Consider the following 15,955-nt stretch of genomic DNA (forward strand, 5'->3'; position numbering starts at 1 on the left):
TTTAGAATATAGTCTGAGAAGAAATTGTGCTGTGTGTAAAACCTGTAAGTGACCAGTCACGTAAAGCTTGGTAATGGTAAGCTACCATTGTGAGATTGGGTAATTTTGTAGTCGCCCCCTACTGCTACAATATGAATTGTCACAGTAGATTTATGGTCATCTAGACTTGTTTACACATGATGTGAAGAAAAAACTTACTCTGTATTGGCATGCAGAATTGAGCAGATCATTACAAAACAGTGGCCTATGTGTGTTTCATTGTGTGTGGGGCAGACCTTTGTCTGAGCCTGCCAGGTACAAGCACAGCCATATGCTTCAACAAACATTTCACCTTTTAAAAAACGGTAAATCACTCATAGACAAGGTGAATTAATGTGTTTCTCGGTTAGAGGATGTGGGTTGGGGTTATAGACATATGCTGAGCCCACCGTTATCCAATCAAGTGCATACAGATTCCCTGTACCCCCATTCAACAAAACAATACATGAAGGAACAGTCAAACGAAAAAGATACATACAAAAACACAGATAACCACAATACTCATTGTCAGCACTACTTCTCAAGACAAACCGAGACCAACTCATGTTAGGACAGCCAATAATGTGAAAATAAGACTCACAAACATGTGAAGTGTGCATACTTTTCTGGTCACACAAAGATTCCAATAAATACAGCACAGAGAGACTCCCTGCCACACGTACGCAAGTACATATTAGCATCTTCCTTTTGAAACACACTCCCTCGCAACATTAGATCGTCCTCATGTTACTCCCATTTTAGGACACAATTGAAAACCTGGCTGTTCTCCCAGGCCTATGAATGATTAAGTTCACGCCCTCTACAAGCGGCATGAAACCATGTGGTGTAAGTGCACTATACAAACTCTTTTAACATAACATTTAACATAACATGTTACAATTACAACATGAAAAAATGCATCTTATACTAAACAAGAACAGAGGACTATTATTCAAAGAGCAACATACACGGAAACCTGTACAAACTCTACTACGGCATACACTCTGAAACTAAGAAACATATGCAAACACATACATCCTTCTCTGTCTCCCCGTTACACATACATATGTACAAGTAATACTACTACTTGGGAAATTATATGTTTGACTACATTTTTGAGTTTATATGAACATCCACTTTGCTCTTTATTACTCAATGTATCCCACTGCTTGTATTTAATCTGCAAAGAATCAACAGAAATTCATAACAGGTAGCAGTGATAAGAGGCATTTTATTTCACAAACCCCCTTTTCCTGCTAACAGATCGCCTGAAGCATGCAGTAAATATGGATAAAAGTAAATTTTATTGCTGGCTTAGGGCACAATCCTCGTTGAAAAGATACTACTATGGGGCCGATTCCGATCTGGGTCGGAAAGCACTCGAACCGAGCCGTATCCAGAGTGTTTTCCGACCGATCCGGACTCCTGCAGTCTGACCGAGCGAGTACGATGCAGCCGTATGCTGTCTGACTCGGTTTGGTCGGACTCCCATAGAAGTCAATGGGAGCTGGTCGTACGACGCGTACATGGGCTCGCATTGACTGATTATGTACGTCTCGTGCAAGGGCACCCCCTACAGTGGGTACGTATCAGTGCCATCCGCACTGTACATACCTGTGTAGGGGAGACCCATGGATCTCCCACTGTGTCCGAGTCGTAAGGCTGCGGCTGATGGGGGGTCCGACGCGGACCTCCGAAGTCCAACTCGGGGAGCTATTGTGAGCCGAATGTTCCGACTCGATCCGGCTGTCCGAATCGAGCATCGTACTAGCTTGGTCGTGAAACGTCTCCATTGTGCACCACGGTTTGCTTGTGACCGAGTCGTATGGAGCGGTTCGGACCCAGAAACGATTTGGATGGAGATTTCATGCTAGTTCGCATCATACTTTGACGTCCGGACCCGTGTACGACTTGGACGGAAATTCACCCTCCGAATCAGATCAGCTAATGCCGAACCCGATTCGGTGCCCTTCCGACCGAGATCAGAATCGGCCCCTAAATGTGTGATTATGTGCATTACAGTAATTAGTGGACCATGGAGAAAGGCCAGAGGACATATCTAACCTCAGTTCCAACACACTCTGTATATTTCAACCTATTTCATTCTCTTCCTTATATATAACCCTATCAGAAGTAAATATACTTCCCCCTTGCCATGCTAGTTTGCATTGAGCAAGTGGCGGCTTTTTGTGGATATGAAAAACTGGTTTTAAATAGCTGCTATGGACGTATATGGCTTCCACCTTTGATTTTACCCTGGAGCATGGTTCAAATCCATTATTGTGGCAGGGATACAAATAGCCATGCCATATACTCATTTCTTTTCTGCTAATCAGACCTGCTTCCCATGCCATCAATATTATTTCAATTCAAGCGACATTTGACCTGTTCTGTACCAACATAGGCAGTTTACTACGCACTCTCACAGAATTCATTTTCCAGGTTCTAACTGTGGCATGGGATTGAGGGTGTATATTGTGTTTGGTATAATTCTCCATCAACCTAAGCCCATAATATCTAAGTTATTAGTCCCTGATCATCCATTGACTGAAAGTGAAATCACGGATCCTTTCACTGTCCCTGCTATCCATTCACAGTTTAAACTATCAATGCTATAAAATGAAATGAAATGCAAACATACAGCACCTTTAAAAAGAAATTGCTGTAATTGCTTCTAGGGTCAAATGATCATAAAGTTTAAGATTGAGATGAATGCTTGAATGAATGGGTGTAAACTCTATTTAATACATGCATTATTTTTGTGAAATGTGCAAGTACTTCACTATTATAAAGCTGAATATGAAAAGGAGCCTTCTGTTACCATCTTCAAGTTCTTCATACATCTGTCCTATTTTATGTATTTGCGTATGATTGTCATTTCTCATGTATAAACAAAATCATGACATGACATTCTAAATTACATTTTAGGTGCCGATTGAAACAAAACACATACTGAGAAGGGCAGATTGAAAAACTGCAGAGATGAATGACGTTGCCCAAAAAACCGAGGTATGTAAGGTTTTCAAAGCCATGCTTGTTTCATTTATAAACTCACTTGCGGATTAACGGATATCAAATGTAAAGGGAATGCAGAAAAGTCTGTGGCACTACAAATCGTGTAACTCGTGTAAATATTTCTACATTGTTTAGTCGGGTGTTGTTCAAATGGATGTCATTTTGAATGATTATAATTTCGGAGTTCGATTGGATTGAATAGAACTGGAAAAGTAAAAATAGGCATACTGAAAAAAGGTACCATGTCGATCAGTCTGAGCAGTAAGATGATCGTTAGAAATACAGTTAGATATGTAGAAATGTAATAGGTTCTCAGCCACAATGTTTAAAAAGAACAACCATGTGTTCTTGGAATTCTAACGTTCAGGGCTGTTCTGGGGCAGAAAATAGACCCTGGGAATTGAAATAAAAGTGGCCCCATTAGTGAATTAGAATGCTATAAAAGTGGTCCATGTTTGCAAACTGGGGTAGTTTTGAACATGCAATGACGAGCCGTATAACTAGTTTGCAAGTTATGGAAGGTTGCATGCAAGATTTGTGCTAATGTCAAGGAATTCACAATTTAAAATCGGCCCAGTAGACCATAAACAGGCCCACAAACAGCCAAGGAGAACGGGCCATACACTGAACTGTCACACCAGCCCACCAGACTCGGCTTGGTCGCCCTATGGGCCAGCCCGACCCTGCTAAAGTTTCTTTTTGAATGAATAGGGACATTTTGATCATGTTACGTGTTTTTTTTACAGGACACCAAAATGTTATTTCTTCATTTGAGAGTCGTTAATTTACAAATGTATGTGTTATGAACATGCCAGTAAATAGGAAAAACGTGTTATTAAAGATGAAGTCTAGATGTGAAAGCATGACCATAAGACGATTTTAATTAATTATATGCTGAGATGAGAACCATAAACGTGCTAAATTGTGGATACTGAATTTGCTGTGATAGTAGATGTGAATGTTTATTGAGATGGACAAAGATAATCAGGTGGTACCGACGCCCCTTGACTTTCCGGTAGCCCACAACACAAAAAGCAAAACATTCCAATCTAGTCATAGAGGAAGTGGCAGGAGATCTATTGAGCAGCACTAGAGAGGCCCTCAGGTCATTCAACCATGGCCAGAGTTAACAAATATGGCTTGGTTTGGTCAGATCATCTAGACTCACTCTAGCACATATTGTCCTCAAGTGTTCCACTCGGTCACGTCTACTGCTCAGTGCAATGCAACTAATTGGGAGCCATGGTCCAAAACTCGAGATGTCTAATCCATATATACTTTTGGATGAAGTAAGCCTTTGTCTGACTAAATTATGATGAACATAGTCACTCTTAGCTGGAGGTTCTAAGCATGAAGGTCTCCTCCTGATTTGGCCTCAAACTAAGAACCGAAAGTTAAAAATCTGTTTCCTGGCGTGTTATTGTGGGCCGGTGCAATTCTTCTGGCGTGAGGTGGGGGCCACTCTCTCTATGTATGGTGGAGATCCCACTGAGTCTCCCTATTTATTTAAAATATTTATAAAGCGCAACCTGACCAAACTGGTATCCTTGCGCTGTAGCAGCCATTGTATTCACAGAGACCAAGGCAAAATATTAGAAAGTATAATGATACATACATCCATTATCTAGGAAACAACCAGAACTTCAGAGCTCTCTTAAATTTGTGAAAATCTGTCAAAGCCTTCAGTTCAGATGGTAGTTTGTTCCACAGCTGGCCGTCCATCACTGAGAAGGCACTGCTCTCTTATCAAGACTTCCGTAACCTGTCCTCCTTGATGAGATTGGCAGTTCCAGAACGCAGGGCTCTTCCCGAGGCATATCTTTCCAATCTACGCTGCAGCGGTATAAGGCCCGGTGGTGGCAGTCCTTCCGCCATCATAATGACCACCTACGTTTATGGTGGACGTGTGTCAGATCTACCCTCTAAAACCTGCAAAATACTGTGCAGGCATCTCGAGGAGGCCCCTTTCTAGTTCTCTGATGGAGGGCCATTAAAGTAGACAACTATGCTCTCTCCCACTTGAAGAAATCTTGCAACCACCTACTTACATTGGTGCTCTTCTTGTCTTTCAATTTATTGCTATGTTTCATTTAGCGGTTATTATTAGAAATTGGGTTTTTGGTTGGCTAAGGTAGACACCCAAGCCAGGCAGAACTCGCCAATCTAGTCAAGGCTAGCTAGATACATAATTGAGATAACATGTGCTTAGCCTTTGGTTGCTTGGCATAGAGAAAGCAGGCTTATCTAAAGAGGTAATGTGTAAAGAATTTGTGCACCACAAACACACAGTAGCACAATGAATACACCACAAAAAGATATCTAAATATTTGAAAACAAACTTGAGTAAGAAACAATTCATATGAATTTGAGGGCATACAGTGTTCTGACTAACATGTAATAGACAATATAATGACAATGTATCTAATAACCAAGAAAACGTATGTTCTTTTTTTAACAAAAGATAATTTTTGTGTATTATTTTATATGCAATTTAAAAAATGTCGAAATATAATCTTTTAAAAGAAGTCACAAGAATAGATTCTATCTTTACATGAAAAGTGTCCTGGACAATAATAAATTTATGAATTAATGCAATTGATATATTTGATGAACTATTTTTATATGCATAGAGTTCAAAAGAACATATTAAATCTACAATTCATTAGTTAACGATGGCTGAAAGCAGAAAACATTAGTTCATTAATCCATAATTTGACTTCAATGTAGATCATAATGTGGATGGCTTAACATGGGTGTGACTGACATTGTAGTAACAATGTACCACAAAAAGACTCCACACAGGTTTATAAAAATGGGTTTTTTATTATCAACAAAATGAGACCAAACTAGTAAAAATCCAATGAATACTTTTCAAGTTATTACACTCAATGCACAGGGGAATCACAGCGCAAAAATATGCAGGTGCTCTTTTTACATTCCTTACGGAAGTGCAAATGCGGTTTTCAAAGTGTTCTCAATCCCCACCGGGTTTCGCTTAGTGCACAAGGGCACCTGTTGTGCCCAAGCGCCACTCATCGATAAGTCTGCAATGCCCAATGGAGCCACCAGGTGCAGAAAAGCATGTGGCCTGCAACTGTGCAGCCAGGTGCATGGACCTCTCGCTTGAGGGCAGAATCCCAGTACTTTTCTAGAGCTGCATTTGTTGCTGTCGGCACATAGTCGGAGCTCTTCGTGGGGGCGCACTGTGCTGACATGCTGACTGCCAGGGTTCAGGAAACCCGGCGGTCTGCGCATCAAAGACTTATCTCAGTGCTGCACCGTTGAACATAACAGACGCTGGTAGCGTTACCACAGCGATGCACTCTGTATTTCAGTCATGCTGGGTTGGAGCAGAGTCGTTGATGCTCATTCCCACTGCTACCCTATAAGAGGGGTAAGCCTCACAGTAAGAGAAAATGAAATAGGCTGTTTATCACTGCCAGGACATCCGAAACATAAAGGTGCATGTCCTACCTTTTACATACATAGCACCGTGCCTCTAGGGCTACCTAGGACCCACCTTAGGGGTGACTTAAATGTACTAATAGGGGAGTTTAAGGTTTGACATGTAGTTTTTAAATCTTAAACAGCAAGGAGCTATAGAGGGACGATTTCAAGCCAGATAGCCCTCCACCCATCAACTATTCAAACAACAAAAATCTGGCTAACAGGGCACTAATTTCTCTTTTTATAGTAAGACCGGGGTCAGGGGGTGTTCACCTCAACCCAACAACTGTTTCAAGGATTATACAGTTTAATCCGGTCCTCTATGCCCAAGATACTAGGCTAATTTAACAGGAATCAGTGTTTGTCAGACCATTCATAATCACATAACCACTGAACATTAGTATATGTGTCCCACCCAGAAAAATGTGTAGAGAAAAGAGAAAGTGCCTCAAGTGTGCACCATCAGAGGAACTACTGGCAGGTTCTCACCAGCTTGCCCATGTAATCATCATCATCATCTGGACATTCTCAGAGAAAAGTGTGTAGTGTCCAGAAAAATAAATGTGTGGAGATGTACTTAGTGAAAAAATCACTGGAAAAAAGAGCAAGAAGAAAACCAGACCACCATGAATTGCAAGAGACACAACTGTCTCAGGCCAAATTAAAAAAGAGCTAAGACTCACACACACAATTGTAACCCTTTAATAAAAAATCGTGAGCTTGCCCAATGTTAAAACCATTACATATTATGTACTAATTTTAAGTAGGCCAACATGTTTCATTGACTTAATTTTTTTGCAGCAAATTCGTCAGGGCTTTGAGGTCATAAATCACCTCCCTAGACACAGAAAATAACTGACAAACACACAAACATAAAACCGATTCATTTAGCTAAAAACAGTTTGCCACCTGTCCCATAACAGTTACTGGCATAAATGTGAACCAGACCCCCAGGCATTGTATATCCAGGGGTACACATTTTAGCACTATATTTACCACATGGGAGCCACGGGCCCACGTACCAGCTCCCACGCTTTCAGGGAAGGTGTGTCTCACACTGTTTCCCTATATAAAGCAGCACATCTGTTGCTTAACTGTGATTATTTGTGGAAAATCAGAAAATATCTTTATAATATTTCAGGTATTCAAACAATAACACTCTGCATCCATTTTCACTCCAAAATGCCGGCCCGCAGTGAGTCAACATGCAGAAAAAGGTTTTAACTTGAATCGACATGTGCGTGCATTATGACATTCACGGTCATACTGATAGTGGTTTCCCACAAACATAAGTTGATGGAGGGCACGGCCAGCATTTTTGAGGGTCTTACTGCATCTGGTTATTGATACCGTAAATTTTATTAGATGATGGTCTGACCAGATGCAAGGTAAGATTGTGGGTGTGGAAACCATGAGGTTAGTGGTCCACACCTGGTCCAATGTGTGACCTTTTATATGTGTAGCTGAGGAGATGTGGTAAGTGAAGTTGAGGTTAGATAGTAGTTCAATCAGTTCAGTAGCATGAGGTCCGCCAAGTTCGTCATTGCACCAGTTGTTTAGGTTACCTATTAACAGTATTTTGGCATAATCCGTAGTGAGATTGGCCAATTGTTCGCTCAATGAGAGGGGGAATAATGGCATGTGCTGCGGAGGCCTGTATATCAGGACAAAAATGAGTTGCCCCGCAGTAGAGTCAAGCTTGATGATCTTGTTATCTACTGCGGGAAGGCTTAAGGAGGACATGGATGTGAATTTATGATCTTTGTGGATGATAGCAGCTACTCTGCCACCCAATTTCCCTGGTTGCCAGTTTACATGGAGGATATAATAGTCCTGGGGAAGAGCAGCCAGTATGTCAGGGGTGGAGTCAAGATTTAACCATGTCTCCATGACGAAGAAAATGTCAGGTCTGCTATCCAGTTCTACTGATTTAACTTAACAGGTAATGCTTGAGGTCCAAGGAAATTGTGAGCCCAGTGACGTCTTTAATAATGACCCCTTTATCTTCCCAACAACATTCTCAAACCATGTGATAGAAATCTGCATCTGCATGACAATATTGCATGAATTTCAAATGCATCTTTCTAGCAACCAACTTGACATGTTCTAGCATTTTCTGCCATGTGTCGTCAGAGAGTGGCACTCACATATATTCCTCCCACACATACCTGGGTCCCGATCTCTCAACCTGAAAAACTGTGTATAGTGTTCTGCACATGATTGAGACAGAATGTGTTGCAGTGCCGAGAGTCATTATCTTAGATAATGTTTCTAAGCGTAGTGGTTCCTGCCACATTGCGTTTGCCATCTTGAACAGTTCGGTGTGTGCCATAAACTACCCTACCCGATCTGAAATTGGCCCCTAAGCTCGTCAAATGGGGTATATGTTCTTTTTGCAAACAAACATTCTACCATATGGATACCAGCCTCTGACTAGACTCTTCAATCATTATGTTTAATACTTAGTATGAAGATAAGTAGGGTCCACAGCAGTATGCCTGAAGCATATGAAGTGCGCGTCCTCATTGTGTACACATATTTGAGCCAGAAACTTGTTTGCATCCATTGTACTGTTGGGTATTATATTCACCAGAGCTGCTCCATCCAGAAATCCAGTGACCTCTATAGTGTCCTCTTCATCTGGAGTTCCCATCCACTTGGTCAGCTAGACCAATTTAACTGCCAGACAGTATGATTACAGGCATGGCAAGCCCACCCCCTTTATGCATCGGCAGAGCATTTTGTTTGCTTGTCCATACTAAATAGGATAAGAGTCTGTCTAGATCTTTAAAGAAAAACCTTTCAACAATACTGGGAGTGCCTGAAAAAATAAAAAGTCATGGCAATATCAACATTCGGACAACTGATTCTTTCCATCAGGGCACTAGTGCTAAAAAACAGAAGTGGTGGGACTAACCAAGGTAGGCAGTATGCAAGTGAGATCGCTGTGAGTGCCATCCCAGTGCATGACAAAGCACGTGGCATCACAGGAAGTGGCATCACAACCCATGACCTCACAGGAAGTGACTTACATCTTAAGACCATGCAAAAGTTTAGCATGTCTATCATGAGTACATTTGAGCGTGTTACAATATTTAAATTTGAATTTGAGTTGTGCCAAAAAAAGTGATGCAAACCAAACACAAAATCTGGGCCTCAACTTATACGTTTATGTTTTTTTTAACTCTGCCACGAAGAAATTGACAACAAAGAGAAAGCTGGCAGTAAATCTGCTCTGCTTAATTGGTTGCAAAGTCTGAATTTAAAAATATCTTATGGGGTTAAGGCGCCTGCTGCAGAGATCTTTGTGTGCCAGCTAAAATTCAGGGTATAATAATAATAATAATGATATAGCTCGGGAGGATATCATAGTGACTGGCGAGATCTGTGGTTTGTATAGTCCCAGTTTTGAATCAAAGTAGCACAGAGGGTTTGTGTCTCATGAAAAGCACATTATGTAAAACACAGATGACAGAATTTTATTTTATATAAGTAAGTTACTGCTTTTAACACAGAGATTGTTTTGTTACTTGCAGTTCATAAATGGCATTCCTTCTAATATAGCACAGTGAGTTATGAAGGACGTGGCTCCTACACCATGTAATCCTCACTGCCTTATGTAACACATCCTTTACATTGATTTACACACATATTATTTATTGTCAATTTATAATGTGTACATGTGATGTAAAGAACTCTGACACCCTGCATTGGGATGAGTAGCTCTATAAAAGAAATACCACAAAATATTGGTATTTAAATAGTTATTTGTGTAAGCACTGTGCCAGACCAACACATCTGAAATTCTTACAGTGCATCCTTAGCTCTAATTTACAGTGATTGAACAAAGTGAAAAGCATGCTTCTCTTAAGTACCAGAAAAGTGGTAACAAGCTGTGAGCCTCTGTTTCCCCTCCATTTCATTTAGATGTGAGGCTACTTGAGCCTCTGTTTTCCCTTCATTACAACCAGGTGTGAGGCTCACAATAGCTCCCAGCCAGGAAACTCCAACAAAAAGAGACCTGATGGCCCCTTAACTTTGGTTTTTGTTATGGGCACAGCTGGAGCCTGATAAGCACCTTTCCCACCTACACGTTGCTGCTCAGAACATCTGAAAATTTCACCGGGACACATTTAGCATATTTTTGTGGGGCCTCTTGGCATGGTAAATGGTGTCCACCCTGTGAAAATAGTGGGTAGACACCATTTACCCTCATGTACCCTTGACCTGTGCCCTGCTTTCCATATGGGAAACCCTTCCAAAAAACCACTGAGGCATGAACTGCAGGAACGGCCTGTACCAGCTGCTTTTCAAGATAAACCCCAACCTGCAGATAAGTATAGGTGTCGGGTTTCCAGGATATAATGGTTTCAAGTGGTGTTGGGGGAATCAACATAGGTTACTGCGTGCACAGGAAAAAGACTAGACTTTCCTCAGTTTCCTTTTAATCCCTTTGCTTTCCCCAAATCAGACAAAAGCAACGGACACTGGTCAAACTTCATCTTGGGTGACGGTGCTACAGTAGTATTTTTGTTGTTGTCCTCATCTCACCAGCAGACAAGTCGATTTATACTTAACTGGGTGCCACTCGACTCACTTCATTTGTCCAGCCGACCACGGCATTCCTCTTTATCCCGAGGACTGGGGTAATCATTAGACAAAACCGTCAAATACAGGATCTTAACTATTTATCACTTGCAGGCGACGCCCCCATGTCAGCAGAGGAGACCAGATGTTAACAGGCGGTTCCTCTTGATCTAAACTTGCCGTATGTAGAGCAGCCTTTAGCCAACTTTTTCTAGTAGGGGGGACCGGATCCTTCCATCTGATGCAAATCTCCCTTCTGGCCTGGATCACAAGATAGAGGAGCAAACCCAAATGGGATTGTGAAAGTGAAATGGTACCATGGTTATTCAAGCCAAACAACACCAGGTGGAGATCTAACTCTAGAGGTGGTACAGTAGTTCATCGTCTGCTTGTAAGGAGATAGTGTGAGGTACTTGCTGCACGGTGTAACCGCAATCAATTGCTTTATCTAAACAAATTGCAACTGGTGCAAAACGCAGCAGCTAGACTGCTCACATGTAACCCCAAATTTAAACAAATTTCCAACATTATTCGACAACTACATTTGCTACCTGTTAGAAACAGAGCCAAGTTCAAAGCTTTTTGCATCGCTTTTAAATCAATAAACTCCTCTGCACCAGAGTTTTTTTAAAACTTAATTATGTCCCTACACTCCCTCAAGATGCTTTTGCTCATCTTCAGCAAACCTATTGATGGTACCAAGAACAAAAAAAACCTCATGGGGCGACAGATCGTTTCTAGTTGCCACCATTAAACTTTGGAACAGTCTTACGCCCCAAAGTAAGACAATCACGTCCTTACTCACATTCAGGAGGCACAAACAAACTTGGCTCTTTAATCAATAGTTAATTCTCCCCTGCTAGCACGATTCATGGCGCCGAGACACCCACTGGTATTTGTGCGCTCAACAAGTCTCCCAAATAAATAAATAAAATATCTCTGAATGCACGCGCCTGTGGTTTCGTCGCCAGTGCAACAATCAATGGAGAGAGCAGCCATATCTGCCATGTACCCCTATAAATGCCGCACGATTCCTAAAATCTTAAACTGGTTCTCGTATAGTAATTACACACATTTTACAAAACAACGCAACACTGTAAGCATGAAAGGGCACAACAGAGTTACAAACTCCTTTTCTTTGTTTAACAAGACAACCGTAGGCGTCGATTGGGCTCTAGGTGTCACACCCTCTATATGAAAACGGCATCGAGTTCGTACGTGTCTGCCTACCAGGAATGCATTGGCACTAATTGGGGTGGACCAAAGGGTGAACCACGGGTGCCAATTTATTTACCTACAGTTTCCCCAAAATGTTGTATTCTGAACTGAGAAGTGATAGGGTTCTTTACAAGCGTACAACAAGTGGGTCCCGATCGTGTCTCAATAATACCACCAATGCTGCATTAGAAGTGGATTTCAGGTAAACAAAAAATAAGTGAAATTTAGGCGATAAACAACAAGCCCATGGGAAAAAACATTTGTATTGTTAAACCATCTGTGCCAGGTGATTTACACGTGGCTGACATGTCTATGGCAGCGCTAACTTCCTGCGCAATAATGAGGGGATCCACAATCAACTTTCTCTGTTCCTCATTAAGGACAGGCAGGGCTACCTTGCTGGAAAGGTTTCTATTGCTGACCTGTCTGGGTCAGATGCGCTAGAAAAGAATGATTCATAGTACTGTCTAAAAACCGTATTGATAGCAACCTGGGTGTGCACTGTATGACTCTCAGTTGTTCTTATGGCACAGATTGGCAATTTGTTCGACTTAGCAAATAGGCCTTCATCCAGCCACCCTGTCTATCAGCATGCTGACTGTTTAAGTATTTGTAATGGACCCTGCTATGCCTGCCCCTCAAAGAAAAGTTTTCCTTGTGTACCTCTACAATTCTGACTGAATGGTCAGAGCCACCCTCCAATGAGTTCTCTCATATTCTCCTTTCCCTTTCTCTGTCGTGAGTCTGGTGTGCTTTCACCTTTTCACTCAGTTTCAAAGCTTTATTGGACATTTGTCATAAAAGCATTCACCTAACCCTAATACAATAAATACTACAGATACTACCTTTTCACTCCATATGCAGTTTTTTATACATTGACCTCTGATAACCACTTTGAATGACCCTCACGCGGTTTATGTATTATTAACCAACCCCTCGTTTTCCTGAAAGTAGTGTGTAATATGTGACCACAGTTCAAAAGGAAGTCAGTATTCAACCTCCAAGTGGGACCCATGGGCCTAGATCCCACCAGGCTCAATGTTAGCAGAAAGGAGCTGTGGCCCAAAGTAGTTTGCACCAAGTGTTCCGATTGGCGCCATTCCCAACATGTTCCCAAGAATGACCATAACCATATCCAACCTATTGTACCTGTGAATAGAAGGAGCTCTCAGTAACGTCCAGATGCACAACTCTCCATGTTTCTATTATTTCCCATTGTTTCTCTCATTCTCAAAAGTATGGTGTATGTGATCTGATGAGGCTCAGAGCGGCGGGAGTATCTGTCCATTACAACAGCCATAACCATAGTGTAAAGCCCACCTAAAACGCAACATGTGTCTTGAAGTGCGAGCATGTGTGGATTAAGGGCCTCTAGGTCATTTGCCTGATTAATTGTGGGTGCATATAGACTCATTAGCAGCTCTCTTTCCATACAACCCGATACTATGGCAAGCCTGCTGAGTCTATTTTAGCTGAACCCACAGCAAAAAGCACCTCTTGTAATATTCATATTAGGCAGCCTCTGGCAGAAGTCGAGCATGCTGGGAAATATAACTGTTCTGGCCATTTTCTATTCAATTTGGTAATTCTGTGGAGGTCAAATCAGTGCTTGAAATTGAAAAATAGAATTGTTTCTGAGAAGTGCTGGTACTCTCCAATTAACAGTATTACGTTTTTCTTGAAAAGTGCAGGTACTGTCCCTCTCAAAATAGATGAGTGCCAGTACTCCGTACCGGATGGCACCGTCCCATTTAAATCACTAGGTCAAATGTGTCTCCTGCAGGTATGCCACCTGAAACTTTCTGCAGCAAAGGTAAGTGTTGTCATATGTTTGGCACTTTTTGCTCACCTTGCATACTAGAGAGCCTCCTAGCCTTCCCACCGTAGTGCAGAGTTGCAACCAATTCTTGATGAAACACACCAACGACGTTTTGTGAAATGTTAATATGTAAGTGTGCATGGTTGTTAAATCTCACTTCTCCCCACACGGTAGAGATTTGGATAAATACCATACCAACCCCTAAAGAACACTCACAAATTATTATAGACCTTCCTATTGGAATTCTCATGGTACATGTGTGCCCATAATATTTATTGACGCTGGAAGGGCATATGAACTGGCCCAGAATTTGCAGCATACAATTGTACTCCCATCCCTTGATAGCCCCACTTTCTTTTCCTCGACCTCTGAGACACCCAGCAGCGGTTAATGTGCCAAATGCAGTCTTGAAACATGAGCTGCTCTGACACCTCACAACTAATTAAAGTACATTTAAGAAATGCGATCAGCCGTCCTTGGAGCTAGAACTGGCCCAGCAAACACTGGTCTTGAGTTGAAGTGTCAACTGAGTCTGAATCTTTGGCTGAGGGCTATGTTCTCAAGCTGAATGCGGAGACCTTCTAGTTGTGTTCAAAAGAACTGCGTCTACTAGTCGGGCCCTCTCCTCCACCAAATGCAGCCCCCAGGGTTTTTTTGCATGACATTTATTTTAATGTCTTCCAATGTGGACCAGTCCTGAGTTTTGTTAGAGGACCCCCTATGTGGAGTCCCTGCTCAATCCCCTTGCTTTCCAGCCAGGTTTTCTGGACTATTAAAGAAATGTGTTTTATCAGTAACCACTATCCTCAAACTTGCTGGGAATAACAAACCAAAGCACATGTCATGCTGATGGAGCGATACCCTAATGTCTTGAAATGCACACCTCAGTCTCAGAACCATGTTGGTGAAATGCAGAAAATGTGGATTTTAAAATTCTTAAATTCCCAGGGGCCATGCTCGCCAGCTTTTTTGGAGAATCTGGTCTCTAGCCCTGTAACTTAGGAGTTTCACAATCAGTGAGTTTGGGTGCCCCTGGGGGCAGACATTGAGCTGTGATCCTGTGGGCCCTCTCCTCCACAAAATGCGGTGGTGTGATGTCCTCAAAAACTTTGTGGAGAAACCAGCACTCAACAAAATCGTCCAGGATAAAGCTCTCAGAGTGCTCCAGAAGGCCAATCAAGTACACTTTACTTCAGCTGGAGCGTCCCTCTATGTCTTCAGCCTCTAATAGTGCTGTTCAACTGTCTTTGATAGCACTTTAACATGTGCCTGTAACTCACTGATGGTCGCACGGAGGATAAAGTAAACTCATTAGTGGACGATCTCTCTGCTAAATGTTTATGGTTAGAATGTACCAGATTAACATGAGCAGTGGCCCCATCAATCATATTTTCCAGTTCTCTTTTAGCATCAAGAATCGCTCGGAGATACACCTCTTCTGCGTTGTTTCAACTGACCCGAGAATGATATCTGGGGCTGCAGGTGCCTGTGATGAGCGTTCCTGTCAGGGTCGGATTAGTAAGGCGAGCACTTGGGCAATGGCAGAGGGGCCAGTATCCGAGTTCCAGCTTTGGGCTGCTTTTTTGGGCAGCCTGGTGGGCCTATTTGGGCTCTATCTGGTGTGTTCAGATGCAGCCAGCAGCCCAGTGGGTGCCTGAGTGACGTTTATGGAGGCAGATGGGCGTCCATTACCTCCCTTTTATCAATGGGCAGAGGTGTCACTCCCTTTCTCTTGCTGGGCTGACCAATTAATGTATGCATATAGAGCGGGGGCGCGGGCTGAACAGAAGTGGCCTCACTTGTATTCAGGTGTGTATTTTTTAACTAAGTAAAGTTAAGAAAACATGCCTC

The 15,955-nt window shown here is 42.1% G+C and overlaps 1 protein-coding gene across 18 annotated transcripts in view; it reads left to right on the forward strand.

Moving 5' to 3' along the window:
• NEXN (nexilin F-actin binding protein) overlaps positions 1–15,955 on the forward strand; it is a 355,548-nt gene that overhangs the window by 136,501 nt on the left and 203,092 nt on the right. For all 18 annotated transcript variants that reach the window (XM_086954162.1, XM_086954175.1, XM_086954189.1 and 15 more), the window contains exon 2: positions 2,947–3,027. In XM_086954162.1, coding sequence (XP_086810288.1) covers positions 3,001–3,027 — 27 coding nt within the window. In that variant the 5' untranslated portion in view covers positions 2,947–3,000. The remainder of the gene's footprint in view (positions 1–2,946; positions 3,028–15,955) is intronic.

This window comes from Lissotriton vulgaris, chromosome 1_1 (genome assembly GCF_964263255.1).
Source record: "Lissotriton vulgaris chromosome 1_1, aLisVul1.2, whole genome shotgun sequence".
NCBI lineage: Eukaryota > Metazoa > Chordata > Amphibia > Caudata > Salamandridae > Lissotriton > Lissotriton vulgaris.